The following is a 16,123-nucleotide window of genomic DNA, read 5'->3' on the forward strand; positions in this document are numbered from 1 at the left end:
AATAAGAGATATTTTAATCCTAGAAGACCCTTCTTAAGGTGACAGCCTGCCACACGTCGGTGTCCCGCCGCGTCTTGAACACGATTCCCCATTGGCCAACAATTCCCCAACCAGCTACAACTACGCGACCACACTCACCTTCACCTCGTTCACCAGCAAACTGCTTGATTGCATTTGGCGTGGCGTTTGTCGTCGCTGCCGGCCCGGTTTTTGTGGTATCAACCTGCTGATTGGTTGGTTTGTAGGAGAGACGATAACCCCAGTACTGTAAGTACCGAATCAACTCGTGGGTTAAGCGACGGTAGCGTTTGCGCTCACGATCAGTCAAAATATCGTAGGGCACCAAAAGTTGATGAACACCGCCACCTAGGAGAAAGGCAGGAAGGTATATGCGTAGAAAATGACAGAAAAGCGCTGTTTTTTTTCAACCTTACATGACTTATTGGTCCACTTCACCGAACAGTGTTGCCAATAGCAACTTACCAATTTCCTCGAGTTCTTCCATCTTCTGCTTTGCCCAGATCTGATGAGCATTATCGGCCAGTCGCTCGGCCAAGTCGATTAATTCTCGAGTCACGTTAACCCCGTGAAGGTCTTTCGGAGCCGGAATGTATCCCTGTGGACTTTCAGTTTGCTAAAAGGAGAAAAAATTTATTAGGCTTATTACCTTGATTAGTCAGGGAAGCTCTTCTATGCTAAGCACGCCACGAAAGTGGGACCTGGTACTTTTAATTTTGACGGGGAACTACTTGTGCTAATGATATGGGATTCGGTAAACGTAGTACCTCTCAAACAGCATCACCCTACCTATAACTAAATAAATAGATTGATAACCCGAAAATAATGAAGAATCAATTGCGTGTAGGAATACTGATAGGTTTGCAGTAGTTCATGAGCACTCAGGACCATTTCATTTTGCCATTTCATTTGCCACCTCATATCACCGGAAACAGTACTCAAGCAAGACAAAATACTCACACTGTGGATAAACTGTCTTCGACGATGACCCAATCCAGTTCCATCGTCCTCATGGCATACTCCTGAAGGATCGATGGTCCAGCCAAGAGCGAGCATTGCACGCAGAGTCTCTGTCACCGGCTGAATGTAGCGCATTTGATCCTAAAAAATGGAGGAGAACATATGAAAATGCAATCAATTTGTCCAGTTGGAGATTGAATAAGGCCGCCATCCATGAGCTCGGGACAGAAGGTGGCTAATTTGAAATCCACATAGAACAAAAAATTGGGTAAGATAGTGGATAAAAACCAGTACATATGCAGACTGGTGGAAGGTTATACCGACAGACGGAGGACTGAATGAGAGGGTAGCTAAACAAATAGCAAGTTAGTGCGTCACGCAGATGGATAGTCAGTCAATCCTTTGTAAGAGTGAATAGACGGAAGGACATAGGGCGAAGAGGTCCAAGTTGAATAGGTAGATCGGTGGATGACACACTAAGTGAATGGTTTAGGAGGGGGTGCCTAGATGGAAGGACTAGATTTAATAAAGTCAAGATGGATCTGGGGTAGAGAAGTGGATGGGTGAATGGGTGAACTAATGGACAAGCCATTAGAAAGACAGCTTAATGGACAAACAGAGGTATAAACAGCCTACCCGTTGGGATAGCGAGTGATAAGACCGTATATTGGGGTGGGTACGTCTCGCCTCGTCCAGTGTCAATCCGTAGATATAGCCCTGATCCACCAACTCCTGCGCCCAAGTGTCGTGGCAGTGCTTGGCGAATTGGTCAACCAGAATGCTCAGTGCCGCTGGTAGTTTGATCTGCAAGTGGACCCAACTAATCACGTCACACAGGAGGCAACATCATGCTACTGGCCAGATGGTGTGAAGCCATCTAGGGTGCAGGACGAAGTAATGTGTGTTTATGGAATATTAGGCCATTAAATATGAAGTTTCCGGTACATTTTACTAAGTTTATTCTGTTCAGGCACAATGGCAATTTAAATGTCGAAAAAACCATAGATAGAAGTAACTTTCACCTCCGATAGTAAAAATGCCTCTTTACAATGACTTTAAGGGACGATTATTATTCATGTAACAACCCACAAAAGGTGCTAAATGTAGATAGAAATGAGACAATACCTATAAAATGGTCTAATTTCAATAATTACGCCTATTCTCAATCACCCAATCATATGATAGGAGTTATAAATGTTGGGCTTCATAACAGACCTGGCATTTGTAGATTAAACACAGCCTTCACACAAATAAATAAACTTATTTGCTGTGAAGATAATACAAATTTAAGCAAAACATCGAAATTCAAATTCTATATTAGACTGAACCATGATTGCGACTAGCCAATAAAAACGCTAGATTTTGCGGTGAATACTGAGATCTAATTGGTTCATCGCGATGTATTATACTAATCTAATTGGTAAAAATTAAAACTGCGGTTGGATAGTCCCCCAATAAAAATTGGTATTTACTACCGAATTTAAAATAAATCAAGGTAAAACTCATTCGTTTTTTAAAGGAATTAAATTAAATGTCAAAGGCCATTGGGTTTACCGAGATGGCCGACTAAAAGTTTACCACAAAATCAGTTCCCACATTTACATCAAAGTCCTTATTAAAAATGTCAGGAAAGCAAACATATTATTCACAATAGTTCGTTTTAAAAACATCAATGGGGTAAACTTACTGATGAGGTTACAAGAGGAGTGGGTCTGAAGCTTTCGTGCTGTTGGTTGGATCCTCGCAAGTCTGCTGCGCTGTCTGGTCCACCGGGATGAACAGAAACTGCAAGACGAGCAGAAAAATTTGTGTGGTTTACTAACTAGCCACAGTTAACTAAGGCGTTTCAACCAATTACTAAACTAGTTGGATAAGTAAACGCTGAAATTTGAGAGTGCTATGATTGCTTAAGTTTTCAGAGGTTTTTACGGACCCCTCGTGTGGAATGGTCAACTTTAAGCCAAAACTGACCATCGAGTCCCATGGTGTCATCTTCTCCGATCCTCGATTGCGCATCCCAATGCGAAGAGCAGTAATCGGGAGGCAGTGCACAACCGATTGCTGTCAGACATGGCAACGCGTAGACATACAACTCCGCATCATATCGACGACATGAGAGGTTGTTAAAAATGAGACTAAAGAGCTCTGCAGTTAGGTTTTTCTCCTCTTCTGTCGCTGTTGCGGTCGTTCCAACAGCCGTCGATCGAACAAACGAGGTATCGCTTAGATCCCGCATGGCACCGCTGCCTGCTACCGAGACCCTTTGCGTTCTACTCGGTTTTGATGCCCCTCCGCTGCTTCCTCCACCACTGCCGACACCAACACCAACTTTGGTGTCACCTCCACCACTAGAGTACTCAGCAGTCCAACCCTCGGAGCTGTAGTAGGCTCCAAATCGCTGATAGAAGGTAGTCAACACACGCAGGGATACCACCGACTAAAAGGGAGAAAACTAATGTTTGAATGAAAATTGCTGAAAGTAGTTAAGCAGAGGTGAACTTGTAGTGACCTCTCGTCCGACAATGCGCATATTCTTGGCGATCTTGCGAATGAGACTGGTCATTGAAAAAGGTTGAATGTGCTCGACTAACGCAACGAGAAAGTCGCTAACTACGTCTCGTTGGTTGTTGGTTATCGAACGACAGGTGGCTAGGCGGTAGGCAGTGTGGAGCGTGGATTCAAGTAGACCTGCGGTAACTTCGTTCACAGCAAGGAAGTGGGCGTAGCGAGTGAGCAGGGGCAGGACAGAACCGCAGATGTATCGATTCAATGCCAGAGTCATGTCACTCGCGGTGACACCGCGTTGTGCCTAAAAAAAGAGCGGGGTGGCTCAATATCTACCATCGCTCAAGGGTCATTTAAGAGCCGGAAGTTGGCACTCCATTACCAGAAGTGAGGACTAGACACGACTTACAGAATCAAGTAGCGTGACTGCACGCATATCAGGAAGGAAAGCATTTTCGAGGAGACGGACGAAGGTGTCCGAATCAGTGAGGCCATAAACGCGTTCCATAAAGAGCACAACGGCCGCTTTATGCTCAGGTAGGAGACCAGGAGGCATTGGTGATCTGTCTACCCACTGCTCAAGGCCTTCGGCATTCATCTATGGACAAGGATTGCGGAGATATGAGGTCTGGCCAGTAGGTATAAACATATAAACTAAGATTCCTAGAGAAAAAATACTACATTAGCACACTACGCGATTAAAAAGGCATCTTCGTGTTGGTGAGCTGTGAGCCCGTTTTCACCACTAACCTGCATTTCCAATTTCGGTGGGGGAAGGATGAATCGCAACGAGAGCACTCCCTCCAAATCTTGCATCGAGACAAGGGATTGCAAAATTGCTCGACCTCTCACCGACTCACTTTTGGACGCGTCCAGTTCGGGAGCACAACGACCCAAAAGATCCACCAAAACTGCGTAGAAGGTGAGTATTGCGGCGCCCAAATCAACATAGTCTTCATCTTCCTCCGGCTGCAAGTAACAAAAAAATCATCACCGTTGACTTTTTTATGATTGAATAGCGACTTTTACTTGTGCTGGCTTAGTCAACCCACCGGAAGGCTACTGAAGTTGTAGGGCAATGGGGCGAAGAGATTGCAGTCTTCGTAGTCCATTAACACCGTTCGCCATCCCATGTCTTCATCCTCGGGATTTAAACCCTGGGCCTCGGCGTCCATAGCCATTTTGACCAACTTGATCTGGGCAGACATCACTATGCCCTCCTTAATTCCTGGATCACAAAGTGGATTAACATTTCAGGAGATCAAAATTCTCCTTTCTAGTGGGACAAAGAATGAAAATCCAAAATGACTCGACTGGAGCTTCAACCTAGTTTTATAGTCGAACTTCCACTCCAAAATCAAATTCATCGGGATGAAGAATTAACTTTCCCTCTTATTAGCCCCATCTTCTTTTACCTTTTAGGAGACCACCACCGGTTGACGATGAAGCAGCATTTGCGTTTGATGCTGTAGTGGAGTGCGCATCATCAACGCCACCGGTAGTGCTACCGGCGCTGTTGACACCGCCTCCTGGACCGCCCCCTGCGCCACCACCACCAGCGGCGTCAGGGCTACCAGGTGGAGCGAGCTGATCCATGCCCTCGCTACCACCACCACCACTGCCGACGACTACAGACTGACCGATAGATTGCGAGTTGAGGCGTTGTCGGCGACTCGATACCGACTTGGTACCGCCACGAAGAGCTGGGCCAAGGCACTCGGGGCGGCGGATGAGGAGACGGACTACGAGATTTGCATTCTCTTCCACACTTTCACCTGGAAGGAGATTTAAAGACGAGCATTAGAAGGCAATTCTGGAAGCTTCTAATGTTATTGAGTTTAGAATCTTGAGAGAGGTCTACTTTAGCAGAATTTTTTAAATAGCTGACTGTGATGGAAATGTAGATTCGGTGGAAACTACGAGCACATAAGGCGATTAAAGGGTTCAAAAAAGATGTTTGAAAACCTAAAGACTTGAGCAATTCTGCTTCAGCAATCTCCATCAATCCTTTCCCCTAGACTCACCGTTAACCCACACAGTGAACCTCAAAAAGTCCAGGAAACGTTCCCCCTCCACGGGATCCCATCCAATATCCGGGTATCCCTTGGTTAATAGCTCTGCGTTTGACTGCACACCACAACGCGACAGATAAACTGCCACCTTCTCCAACTGTTTCTCACGAAGCGCCAATGCCAACTCATTGTTATCCATCAGAGAGGAATAAGCTACATCTAGGGGACAGATGCCTCGCAGACTGGGACGAGCTGAAGGGTCAAAAGACTGGGTAATATTGTTGATGACGTGAAGCGAGATTCCTGCGTGTGACTGGATACTCACCAAGTAGCATTGAAGAATTCTCCAACATGTAGCTGAGATGATCAAACATAGCCTTTTGGTTTTGCCATGAGGTGCGGCAGAAGTAACATAGGAAGCGGCAGCACTGAACCACCATCTCGGTGGGACCGACAGGGACATTTCGGCCAAGATTGGAACCTGAAGAAACAATAATCACCGTCGTTAGAGAACTGTAAGTCCACCGTGGGGATCAATTTAAATTTACATTGTTTACAACACTCAGCTTCCTTCTTTCAGCATTTTATCCACAGTGGCTTTTACTGTGGTAACCCATGTCATTCAAAAATCGAATCAACCACCGCTAGTAACTGAAGTACCACTTAGTGTTGCTTCCTCGCCCTCCTCTACCAATACGGGCAGTTCGGCGCCTCCCCCGGAACCTTGCCGACGACGCAGCGAGATTGCATCTGCGGCATTCAATTGCGGCGACAGTGAACCCTGGTGCTGCAGCTCCGAGGCCGTAGAAGCGGCAGCAGCAGCAGCGGTAGCAGCGACCGAGGGTGAGTCAAGGGAGGCCTTGGAGAGAGTATGCACCATCAACTGCATCACCGTCTCGTGCACTGCCAGCACCCGAATTAGATCAGGATGTTGAAAGAAGACGTTGTTGTTCATTATGTCCCTACAGATAGATGTGGATGGTGGGTAGGGATTAATCAACTGAAGCAATAGTGTGTGTTACCAGGTCACAGCGCATACCAAAGGCAATTCTTCAACAGTATCTCCTCATTTGCACCCACTTGGACACCAAGAAGGCAACGGATTCGTCCAAGAGAACGCAACAAGCGTGAAACATCTTCCTTCGACCGATTTCCGATCGCGTAGGTCCGCGTCAGTCCCAGTCGAAGCTGTTGCAAACAAAGAAAAGAAAGCGTTTTCAAAAATAACATTTTCTTTAGTGATGGTGTTTTTAGATGATCCACTTGCCTCATCAAGAGCCCCATACTGACGATAGAGGAGGTAAAACATCTGCCGAATCAGCTCTACATCCTCAATGATTGAGCTACTAGCCCAGTCGCTCACCGTCTCCAAAATTAATTGATGCAATTTTCCTATGAGAAAATTTTAATCAAATATTCGTGGTACTAAATAATGAAGTAACTAGAAATGCCGTGAACAGAAACTGACTTCCATGCTGTTTCGATTCCTCGGGCCCACCAAGGGCCAACTGTCTAGAAGCTCCACTTCCACCATCAACATTAGCAGTACTGGTGTCACTGGAACCAGAAACCAGTTTCCAGATAGCCTTCACAGCCGAAGGCGGACCTGAGGCCCCAGATTCTGGATCACCGACACCTTCAGGAAGAAGGAGAGTTGGAATATTCAAGAGTTCCGTCAGCTCGGATTGTAGCTGTTCCGAGCTAGAGGAGGCTAGGCTGGTATTGGTGGTCGAGGTCGTGGTATGTCGAGCGCTGTCCGTCGATGCTGAGGTGGTGAGGCTAGTGGCAGTGGCGTTGGGGGTGGTAACGTTTACTGTATTGGATGTCGGTGTGAGCTGTTGGAGACCTGCTGCAGCAGCTTCCTGAAGAAATTTGATGGCTCCCTCGTAGTCCCAGGTGTCTTCAATTCCGGGTTTGACTACGCCAAGATGGTTCATTAGTCGATGGTGGAATAGGCGCATGAGCTCCTACGGAAGGAACAGGAATGCGGTTAGTAAACCAAAATCTTTCCTCAAATTTAAAACAAAGTTCAACGCCAACCTTGATCTCTTCAGCACAGGGATTCCTGGAGTACCCATCGAGGGTCAAATCATCACTACTATCGCTCAAATCCAAAACTGTGATTGCCTCATTGTCCGAGGAGGCAGAGGCGCAGCTGGCTTCCTCAAGCAGCCCCGAAGGACCACCCGGTCCAGGCATGTGTAGAAGATTGCGAATTTGCACGTTCGGCGGACAGCGGAACTCGCGTGTCCGTGGTGCTGCCACTGCCGATGGCAGATTCGCCACTTTGATGGCCAGGTAGCGCTGCAACTGGTCCTATTAATTCAGTCGAGTGGCACGAAGAAGAACTTGTAGATTAGCTTAAGGCAGTCAGCTTTCCCTACTTTGAAATCATGGGGTCACTCACATTTTGAATTTCGCTGACTGCTGTGTTGGCAAAGTTGACGATGGATTCAATGCGATGACGTAGTTGGAGGTCACAGAGGTGATGGAACAGATGGCACACCTCCATTTTAACCGATTCAGGCAGAGGCAATTCCAGCAGACTACCGGTGATGGGTGTCACTAGGATGAGGAGATAAAAACAATCACTTGAATGGTTTGCTCATTATAAGGTCGTCTACAACACAGATGAAATGGAGCAATTTATCGGTAGAGTGATCTTCCTTGCGTCCTTAGCGGATTTCCGCTCATTTTGGTGTCTCATACCAAAATGGTGCGCAACTTACCAAGAAAAATTAGTGAGAAAGTATCAAAAAGCCTACATTACCTCTCCAACTGGGTGTATTTGGGAAGAGCTTTGGACTGAGGAGTCCAAGAACAGTTGCCAAATCCGCCGCGTCCAGTGAACCCATTACCAGTAGATGATTGAGGATCAAAAGAAGTGGTCTACAAATAATTTAAAGAAAAGTGCAATCACTGACAAAATTGTCTGAAGAAATTCATCAGTGGCGGTCCCTTCAACATAATGTCACCTGGAAATTGCAACCCTGCCTATAGTACAAGCTCGACAAGTTATAAAACAGATCAACGAAACTGGGTTCTCACAACAACGCGTGTTCAAAGTTGCCTCCAAATGGATCCCGAACATGTCCACCTGTGTTGGCCATATCAATCAATGCATCTAATGTCTGGCGTTTGAGAAGATCCAATGGGAAGGGCGGACAATCAGAGAGCTTGATAAGTCCGCCAGGACCTGCTGCGGCCATGGCAGCGTTCAATACGGTCTCCGGTTGAGCTTCTCCTCCTCCCGTCGGTATGGTGAAATTGCCCACGCCTGTTCCGTCAGCTCCGGGACTAACATGAAATAAACCACTCATAAATTTGACGTTAGTAGACAGGTTGCTTGAGGCATTAGCCTGCATGCACTTTCATGCCTTAAATCTCTCTTGATTTCGTTTTAGCACATTTCACAGATTCTGTATTTTTTTTCGCCAAATTTTGAATTTTGATCATAACTGCGCCCTCTATTGCTTGCACTAAGCAAAGGATAAAGGATGAGTGAGAAGAGGGTTGCGTAAAGGTGTGCGTAGGAGTGTTGGCACGTGATTTGCTAGCTACGCCGCATTAAAAGGCGATCCTAAAGCGAAGAGGTGGAGTAGGTAATGAAGCCATGCGTGGAAAGTTAATGTGATGGAAATGTGGCAGATCTTACGACGCTGTGGATAGCTTTATTCGCTCACTCCTGCGTTGTTTCAGCCTGGAATAGAAGGTTTTTTAAAATGATGTAAATAGAGGATATTCTGAAAAACATCGCACCAACTGAGCTTCTACCGAAGCCGAATATACACTCGTCCAGACAAAAATGCCCAAAACTGCCGGTCTACTTTGTCGTCACTGCTTACATTAGAAGGTATGGATCAGTAATGAGCTTCGGTCGAATACTGCGATGCTCCTTCACAGCGGGGATGTGGTCTGGGTCCCAGTCGTAGACGATCTTGAGAACGTGCGCGGGTGACTTTGTGACCTCAAGGTCATCCTTCTCCAAGGGGACAATGAACTCCCTTCCAGTGACCTGTTTCAGTTTCATTGGACTCTCCAAATGCATAGACAGTAGGAGTTTAACAAACTCCGAACGCAGTGAACCATGAACGTCTGCAAAGAAATGTGGGAAAAAACAATGATATTTAAATGGGAACAAAGTAGGTTGGCAATGGCAAAAGCCGGTACACTTACATTTAGACTGAATCACATAGAGGAATTGGTACTGATCGACATGGCTTGTCAGCTTTTGGGCGACATTGTGGTTCCCGTGACAACAGAGAGCGCAGTAGAGAGCCAGGGTTTTTGCATGGAATCTGAAAAAAGTAGCAACAAAAGATATCATCGTTGAAGAAGAATGCTTTTGTAAGACGGGGTCATTGCGTCACTTTTGGAATGGACCAATTCACTTAAAATCAGTAAATAGTTAAAGAATGAGCAAAGCCCCTTTTTTCATGAAAAAAAACTGTAGAAAGATAATAAGTGGTCTTGAAAAAGATGAAGTTACACCAAGGTTAATTTAACTTTTCCAAGAAAAAGCGCTCCACTAAAAGGCTTACTTTAGCAGGTCTGGCATTTCCTCCAACTCAAGAATGGAGAAGCAGCGATTCGCCTCGGGTAGTTGAATGACGAGGCGAGGTGCACTATTCTCTAACAGCATGCTCCAGCCCCGTTGGTCGCTCATCTTCATGCTCTGAATTTTCGATTGTTCAACCGGTACTGGCGCCCAGTGGACACGCTGTAGGTTTCGACAGTGAGACATTATACAATGAAATTGTAGGTCAGTCCGTTTAAAAACGCATCAAAAATGATAACGGATAACCCCTTGGCAGTAGAGATAACCTCACCTCAATCGCCTGGACATTAAGTCGATGTGGCATCGGCATGTTGGCGCGCCGTGGTGGACGCAGCATGCCTGCAGTTAGTGGCAGGTGGTAACGCGACCGACGGCCCAATTCAAATTGGACACAGTCACGAGCCGTTGGACGAACGAAGACGGCGGCAAAGAGGTGGGTCGAAGGCTCAACCTATTTAGACAATTGTACCACCATAAACAGAGCCCATAGAGTAAGTTGCTGTACTCAGAGATTCTAAGTGTCTTTCTCTAATTCTGGATTAGTTTTAAACTGGTCAATTAGAGAGTGGTAGTGCTTACTGAAGTAAACAATCAGTAGTGATGAGATCGAAAGATTAATGGAAAAGTACAATAAAAAGGGAAGGAAACTAAGATAAGGCCAAATGGAAAAATCCAAGTCGTAAATCCTACTGCCTCGGTTACATTTATCGCTCATTTGAGGATGGACTGACTTACCTGGAATCTAATGAGTGTGTCGCGATCGTTGAGCCGAAAACCAAGAGTGCCGGAGGCGGTATCCACCCAGCAGGTCACTGCCAAGCCCTGACTCACCCGCTTCCCGATGTCTTCAGGTGTGGAAATCTTCTGAATCAAGTCGCCCACGTTTACGAGGAAGGAGGAGCGCTCTGCGACTGCCGACTGGGAGCAGGAAGAGGCATCGAAGGAGGATCAAAAAATCAAGGTCAACTAGGGGTTTGCTAATGAATTGCGATTGGGGAAAGTCCAGCGATTTTCGACTGTAAGGCGTCTGCGCTAGAGCACCCGGTTGATAAGATGGCAGTTTGCGAGTAAATTAAGACTATTCAGTGATAGCACATTGGTTAAAATGCATCTCAATTAACACTAGAACCCACCTTTAGCGTTAGGTCGTCATGTAGCAAACACACAGCGACTTGTCGCACCTCCGCAAAGTTCAAGAATTTATCCGTCTCTGTTGTACTCCCCAAAGTCGACGTTTTCTCCGAAGCACTTGATTCGCTCGCAACACTTGTCGCGTCCCCTTCCACCGTCGACTTAGCAATCGGGGCGGGGGTGGTAGCGAGTTGAGTGACGTTGAAATCGGGATCCACGGGGAAGGGATTACCACCACTTATGGAAGCGGGTTTGGAGATTTTGAAACAACTGCCCACCCATCCGACATTTACTAGACAGGGATTCTGGCCTGGGGGAATTAGGACAGTGTAGGCAAACTCGTCCATAAAATCAGCGATTGCGTTGTCCAAAGCGGATTGCTCAGGCTGTGGGCGGTAAAGCATAATAAGGCAATTATGGGAAACTAGTAGAATGCGTTTTACAGAACTAAAGTATCGAAAGAAGCATGTTGCACAAGTGGAACTTAGCGATGAAAAAAGAATTCATTTGCAAATAAACAAACCCAATGGTTCCTAATGAATTCTCTGAAGTATTTAACACATTAATAAAGGAAAACAGTTGCGACTTTAAAACATTCGGCTGATTTTTCTAAAAGATTGCCTTTATGTTGCCAAAACGGTCAAAATACCACTTGCACTGCCCTATAAATACGTTTTTTTAATCACCTTTCAACAGCTCTATTAAATCCGTTTTTAATTGGTGGATAATTCATGGTCCCTGAATCTGATTGGTCCAATTAAAATAAGTTGCGAATTCTCGAAAAAATGCGCCAAAAACCCTCAAAAACAGGAAACAAAGTAAATTTCTTACGAGAAGAAGTTCAAATTCCTCTCCCGCAGGTCCAGGAGATCCTTCATGGGCCCCTGTAGAGGTTTGACTGGCGGTTGCAGGGTCCCCTTTCTTACCTCCAACTATGCCTGAAGTGCTAGCACTGCCACTTACTAGACTCACACCGCCTGCACCTGCTAAACACCCAAACATAAACAGATTCATACCAACTCAGCAGGTTGTCAAAATATATGCACGAGCTCTCCGATCTAGTGAGTACTGTTTGACATGTCGAATATTTGAGGCTCTGGTGATACAAAAACATTGACACTAATGATTTTACTACCGAAGGAACCAATTAATGCGTTGCTCAAAAAACCAAGGGCATTTAAGCATCTGTAGCTTTAAAAGTTCCGAAATTTACTTTACTATCAAAGGTTAACTGATACTAAACACGTGCTGCATATTTGCGACACCGTACTCGATTTGAAAAGTTGCGGCGCTACATTTGGGTGTCGCTGGTGTCTATCTTATGAAGATAAGCATTCAAGTCCTACATTTCCTTTGAGAAGGAGATTTTTAAAGCCTAATCAGTAGCTCACCCGAATACCCGCTTGTGACATCGGGAGAGACGTCTCGTGGACGCGTTTTCCTGAAAACGTTCGCCAGACGAGCTCTCTTGCCGCGTCTGTCACGAACTTCCAACCCCGCAGCTCCAATTTCCTAAAAGTACGTGTAATAACACGTAACTTATTGAACTTTGGCTGGACTCCAGATGAAGAACAGGAGTTATGGGAGCTGACAAATATCGCCGTTAATTAATATAGATTAAAGTAACGGTAATTTTAGTTGTGAATGCATCGGTATAAACAGTTTGTCATGAGGACTTAATTACGTTCCACAGCTAAAAGTACGGCCCAAAAAATACCAAGGCTACGGCCGACCTTGCACAAATAATATAAATATGTATTTCGTTAATCTAATTTCCCTAGAATTTGAACAATACTCCCAAAATCCAGCGACACATTACCAACCATTCTCCGTTAATGGAAAAGACTACTCATATAACCTTTAAGTAGCATAGTGAAACATCCAACCTGCGTCATGAGATCGATATTGGCCGGTCCTCCCATGCCAATCCCGTGATGATGATAGTCCTCCGGTTCAAGTTGCTTGCGTAGATGATCCAAATTCGCTCTTCGATCTGCCAGTGACCTATACGACAAAAAGTTCTACTTAAGCTTTAATCAGTAAAAAGACACAATTAATCAGTAGAAAGACACAAGTGCGCCCTCCTGCATGACATGGACACGCAAATTGACGAATCGATGGAATTGGATGCGGTTATGTGACCAAACTTTTAGTGTCTAGGGCATGCCTTCATGCAACAGAGCATGCTGACTCACCGTGTGGTGAAATGCGACTTGCATTGGATGCCCAAGCTCAGTCGCAAGTACTCCATCTGGTGCAGCCCAGTTGGACTTGGCGATTTAGCCAAGATATTTATCACGGGGGGACTATTTTTAATGCAAAGCTTGAAATTAGATTTATGTTCCACTTCGAACCTTTTACCCCTACTTATCCCTACCAATGATCGACCATTCCTGCAGCTTATTCGATCAAAGTTTTTCTGTACGTGATTGAGCAGGCGATCTCCTCAAGGTAGTAAATTTACTTCTACGTCCTGACATTTCCACACCTTCAATGCCCACTTCATCTGTTGATTTTATCTGAACAGAATATCCGTGCTCCCTTGTCTCATACATACTAGCATCGGTCAAGTATCTTTTGATGGGTGTAAAGCTACAGTAATACGATAGTGGTTTATCCCTCGGTTCTGGTGAGGCGCCACTTTTGGACTTTGAATTAGCCCCCTTGTACCTCGCTGGGTGGGGCTGGCCTTTTGGGCCATGCCAATAGCCCAGACACCTTCTCCGTCCTGAATATATGTATTCTGCCCGAGTATTGTGGCTTCTTTCGTCTTCAGGGAGTATCGGGACGCTACACTACCACATTTAATGCCCCACGGATCTAGCCTGGCGGGTAGCATTAACAGGCAGGTAAGTACCATTGGACGTGTCCTCACTTAAAACAAACAGACGGGAAGGGGCGGGACGATAGAAATGACCCTAGGCACGAAGTACCCAATACGGGTAAACTACCTCTGTTGAAACTTAAAACTGAAAATGTGCACTATTTGTAGTTTAACCAGTTTACGGGAATGCAAACTTGGGGGTAAGGTAAATAAAATCGCATGCTTCTAGTATATACTACTTAAATAAAAAAAATAATGTACGGTTTTTCTTCCCTTTCCTGTCATTAATTGAGACATCGTTATGAAACAAAGATAGCAAGCCGATTTCGAATCGACCAAACTACAAATAGTTGGTGAAATGGTGCTATTCAGTGAGCAGCCAGTGTTTCTTCAACTTTTCTTGCAGTACTGGTGCCGCATCGAGCAGTCTTGAGCGGCCGTGAGTTAGCAAATGAAGTTAAATGGTAAAACTCACTATGCGCCGGAAACCTTGGTTTCCAGCCGGCTATGATTCGGCTTGAGATCTCTGAACAAGGAAGCATCCACCTTGCTGTACCACATTGGGACTGGATGGCTCATATTTCTGGAGGTAGGGTTAGAAAAAAGTCGAATTAGCTCTACGTACTATCAGTTCTCCCCACTGAACTCAAGGAAAACTCACACAGCGAATGGGCTGTAGCCTTCCTGCAGACCACAGATGGTAAAGTATTTGAGGGTTTGAACAACGTTGCCAAAGTTTATGCGAACCTGTTGTCCTGACCCCAGTGTGAAAGCTGGCACGAATCCTTTACAACATACAAGAAATAGTGCCAATTTAAATACAGTCAGTGGCAACTTTAAATGCAGAAAATATGCGGAGGATTGCTGTTCATGTCGCTCAAATTCTCGTTGATAAGTATTTGTAGCAAGAAAATAACTCGTTTCATTATTACACAAAAGCTTTTTTAAGATAGATAAAGAAAAGGAATGCTGCTTCTAAGAGGTATGCTAAACACCATTAGAAGTGAACTTGACCTGTACAATTGCTAGCACTTGACCTTATGCTTATATGTAAATAAAACAGGTATCAGGCTTACATACTGAATTTTTGCGTCTGTTGAGGAATGCCAAAAATGGTATTGGACACATAATAAACACCATGCATTGAAGTGATACACTAAATCTGCGTTCGTTTAAGAAAATTTCGCAGCAAAAAATATCATTTTTAAGACCAGATATCCAGAAGTAAAGTATACCCTTTCTAAACGAGCTAGTTCTACGGAGCGATTCCATTGCAGGAAATACCTCTTTTTGGATATTACCAAGCAGAAAATTAACCACCTTCTTTCCAAGACCTATGTCCTCCTCAGGAATGGAAAATGAATGCATTGCCAATCCAGATGAGAGCAACTTTTTATCCTATCTATGCACATGTTCCCCTTCTGAATAAAAAGATGTTTTGTTCAAAACATTCTCTTGCTCACCGTGATTGACTTTTATATCCTTGAATGCAATCTCCTGACCCATCGGATCCATCATAATCTCACCATTCAGTGAGAACGCTGAAAGAGAGTAAAAAGGGAGTCATAAAAATAGTCCATTCTGAAAGTTGGTATGGGGAGAAGGAACATCGAAACCCACTTATCGACCGCTCGTTGAGGTTCAGCATACACCCGATGACATCACCGGGTTCACAGCGCTTCCCATAAGGTCGGCCATCGCGATGGTACTTGCGAGCCTGAAGCAACGACCAGAGAAGCATCAAAAGTCGAGAAATAAACCAATCTTCAACCTTATCCAAAGGAGTGTTTAGTGCACTCCGATTTATAAGAAGGAAACCGCCTATCAGTTTGAGCTGGGGAACGGATGTAAGTTAACAAGATCGAGCATCGTTACTCAGCAGAATCTCCGTAGTCTCATTGAAACTTCCAAACTGGGATAAAAATGCACCCACTATGACTATCACAAAGTCAGTGAAAGGAAGCTGGAAAGCTACCTGTTCAGGAGCGAATGAATAGGAGGAGCCACTCATGCCAGTTGTGGTGGCGGCAGGAGCATTTTTGGTAGCCCAACCGACACGCACCATGCCATAGGTGAGGAGTTCCACCTCGTAGTACCTAAGTAATTAGAGTGCGG

The 16,123-nt window shown here is 45.1% G+C and overlaps 1 protein-coding gene across 1 annotated transcript in view; it reads right to left on the reverse strand. All coding sequences in view use genetic code 11, as the record gives it.

Annotated features, from left to right (window-relative positions):
* Positions 1-19: 19 nt before the first annotated feature.
* The window catches only part of EGR_09047 (Ryanodine receptor 44F), a gene marked incomplete at both ends in the record, with an annotated part of 30,883 nt that continues 14,779 nt past the window's right edge, over positions 20-16,123 (reverse strand). The window contains 36 exons of the mRNA XM_024498296.1: positions 20-366; positions 484-634; positions 979-1,119; positions 1,615-1,782; positions 2,666-2,763; positions 2,950-3,415; positions 3,488-3,787; positions 3,893-4,081; positions 4,234-4,452; positions 4,536-4,711; positions 4,899-5,258; positions 5,508-5,747; positions 5,821-5,976; positions 6,156-6,457; positions 6,535-6,683; positions 6,724-6,887; positions 6,964-7,462; positions 7,536-7,811; positions 7,903-8,060; positions 8,266-8,384; positions 8,544-8,792; positions 9,341-9,590; positions 9,672-9,793; positions 10,037-10,215; positions 10,325-10,504; positions 10,789-10,971; positions 11,187-11,570; positions 12,016-12,170; positions 12,576-12,696; positions 13,071-13,188; positions 13,380-13,490; positions 14,484-14,591; positions 14,670-14,793; positions 15,472-15,549; positions 15,629-15,842; positions 15,984-16,104. Of these exons, the coding sequence (XP_024347304.1) occupies positions 20-366; positions 484-634; positions 979-1,119; positions 1,615-1,782; positions 2,666-2,763; positions 2,950-3,415; positions 3,488-3,787; positions 3,893-4,081; positions 4,234-4,452; positions 4,536-4,711; positions 4,899-5,258; positions 5,508-5,747; positions 5,821-5,976; positions 6,156-6,457; positions 6,535-6,683; positions 6,724-6,887; positions 6,964-7,462; positions 7,536-7,811; positions 7,903-8,060; positions 8,266-8,384; positions 8,544-8,792; positions 9,341-9,590; positions 9,672-9,793; positions 10,037-10,215; positions 10,325-10,504; positions 10,789-10,971; positions 11,187-11,570; positions 12,016-12,170; positions 12,576-12,696; positions 13,071-13,188; positions 13,380-13,490; positions 14,484-14,591; positions 14,670-14,793; positions 15,472-15,549; positions 15,629-15,842; positions 15,984-16,104 (7,375 nt within the window). The remainder of the gene's footprint in view (positions 367-483; positions 635-978; positions 1,120-1,614; positions 1,783-2,665; positions 2,764-2,949; positions 3,416-3,487; positions 3,788-3,892; positions 4,082-4,233; positions 4,453-4,535; positions 4,712-4,898; positions 5,259-5,507; positions 5,748-5,820; positions 5,977-6,155; positions 6,458-6,534; positions 6,684-6,723; positions 6,888-6,963; positions 7,463-7,535; positions 7,812-7,902; positions 8,061-8,265; positions 8,385-8,543; positions 8,793-9,340; positions 9,591-9,671; positions 9,794-10,036; positions 10,216-10,324; positions 10,505-10,788; positions 10,972-11,186; positions 11,571-12,015; positions 12,171-12,575; positions 12,697-13,070; positions 13,189-13,379; positions 13,491-14,483; positions 14,592-14,669; positions 14,794-15,471; positions 15,550-15,628; positions 15,843-15,983; positions 16,105-16,123) is intronic.

The sequence above is a fragment of the Echinococcus granulosus genome (assembly GCF_000524195.1).
Source record: "Echinococcus granulosus chromosome Unknown EG_S00129, whole genome shotgun sequence".
NCBI classification, from domain to species: domain Eukaryota; kingdom Metazoa; phylum Platyhelminthes; class Cestoda; order Cyclophyllidea; family Taeniidae; genus Echinococcus; species Echinococcus granulosus.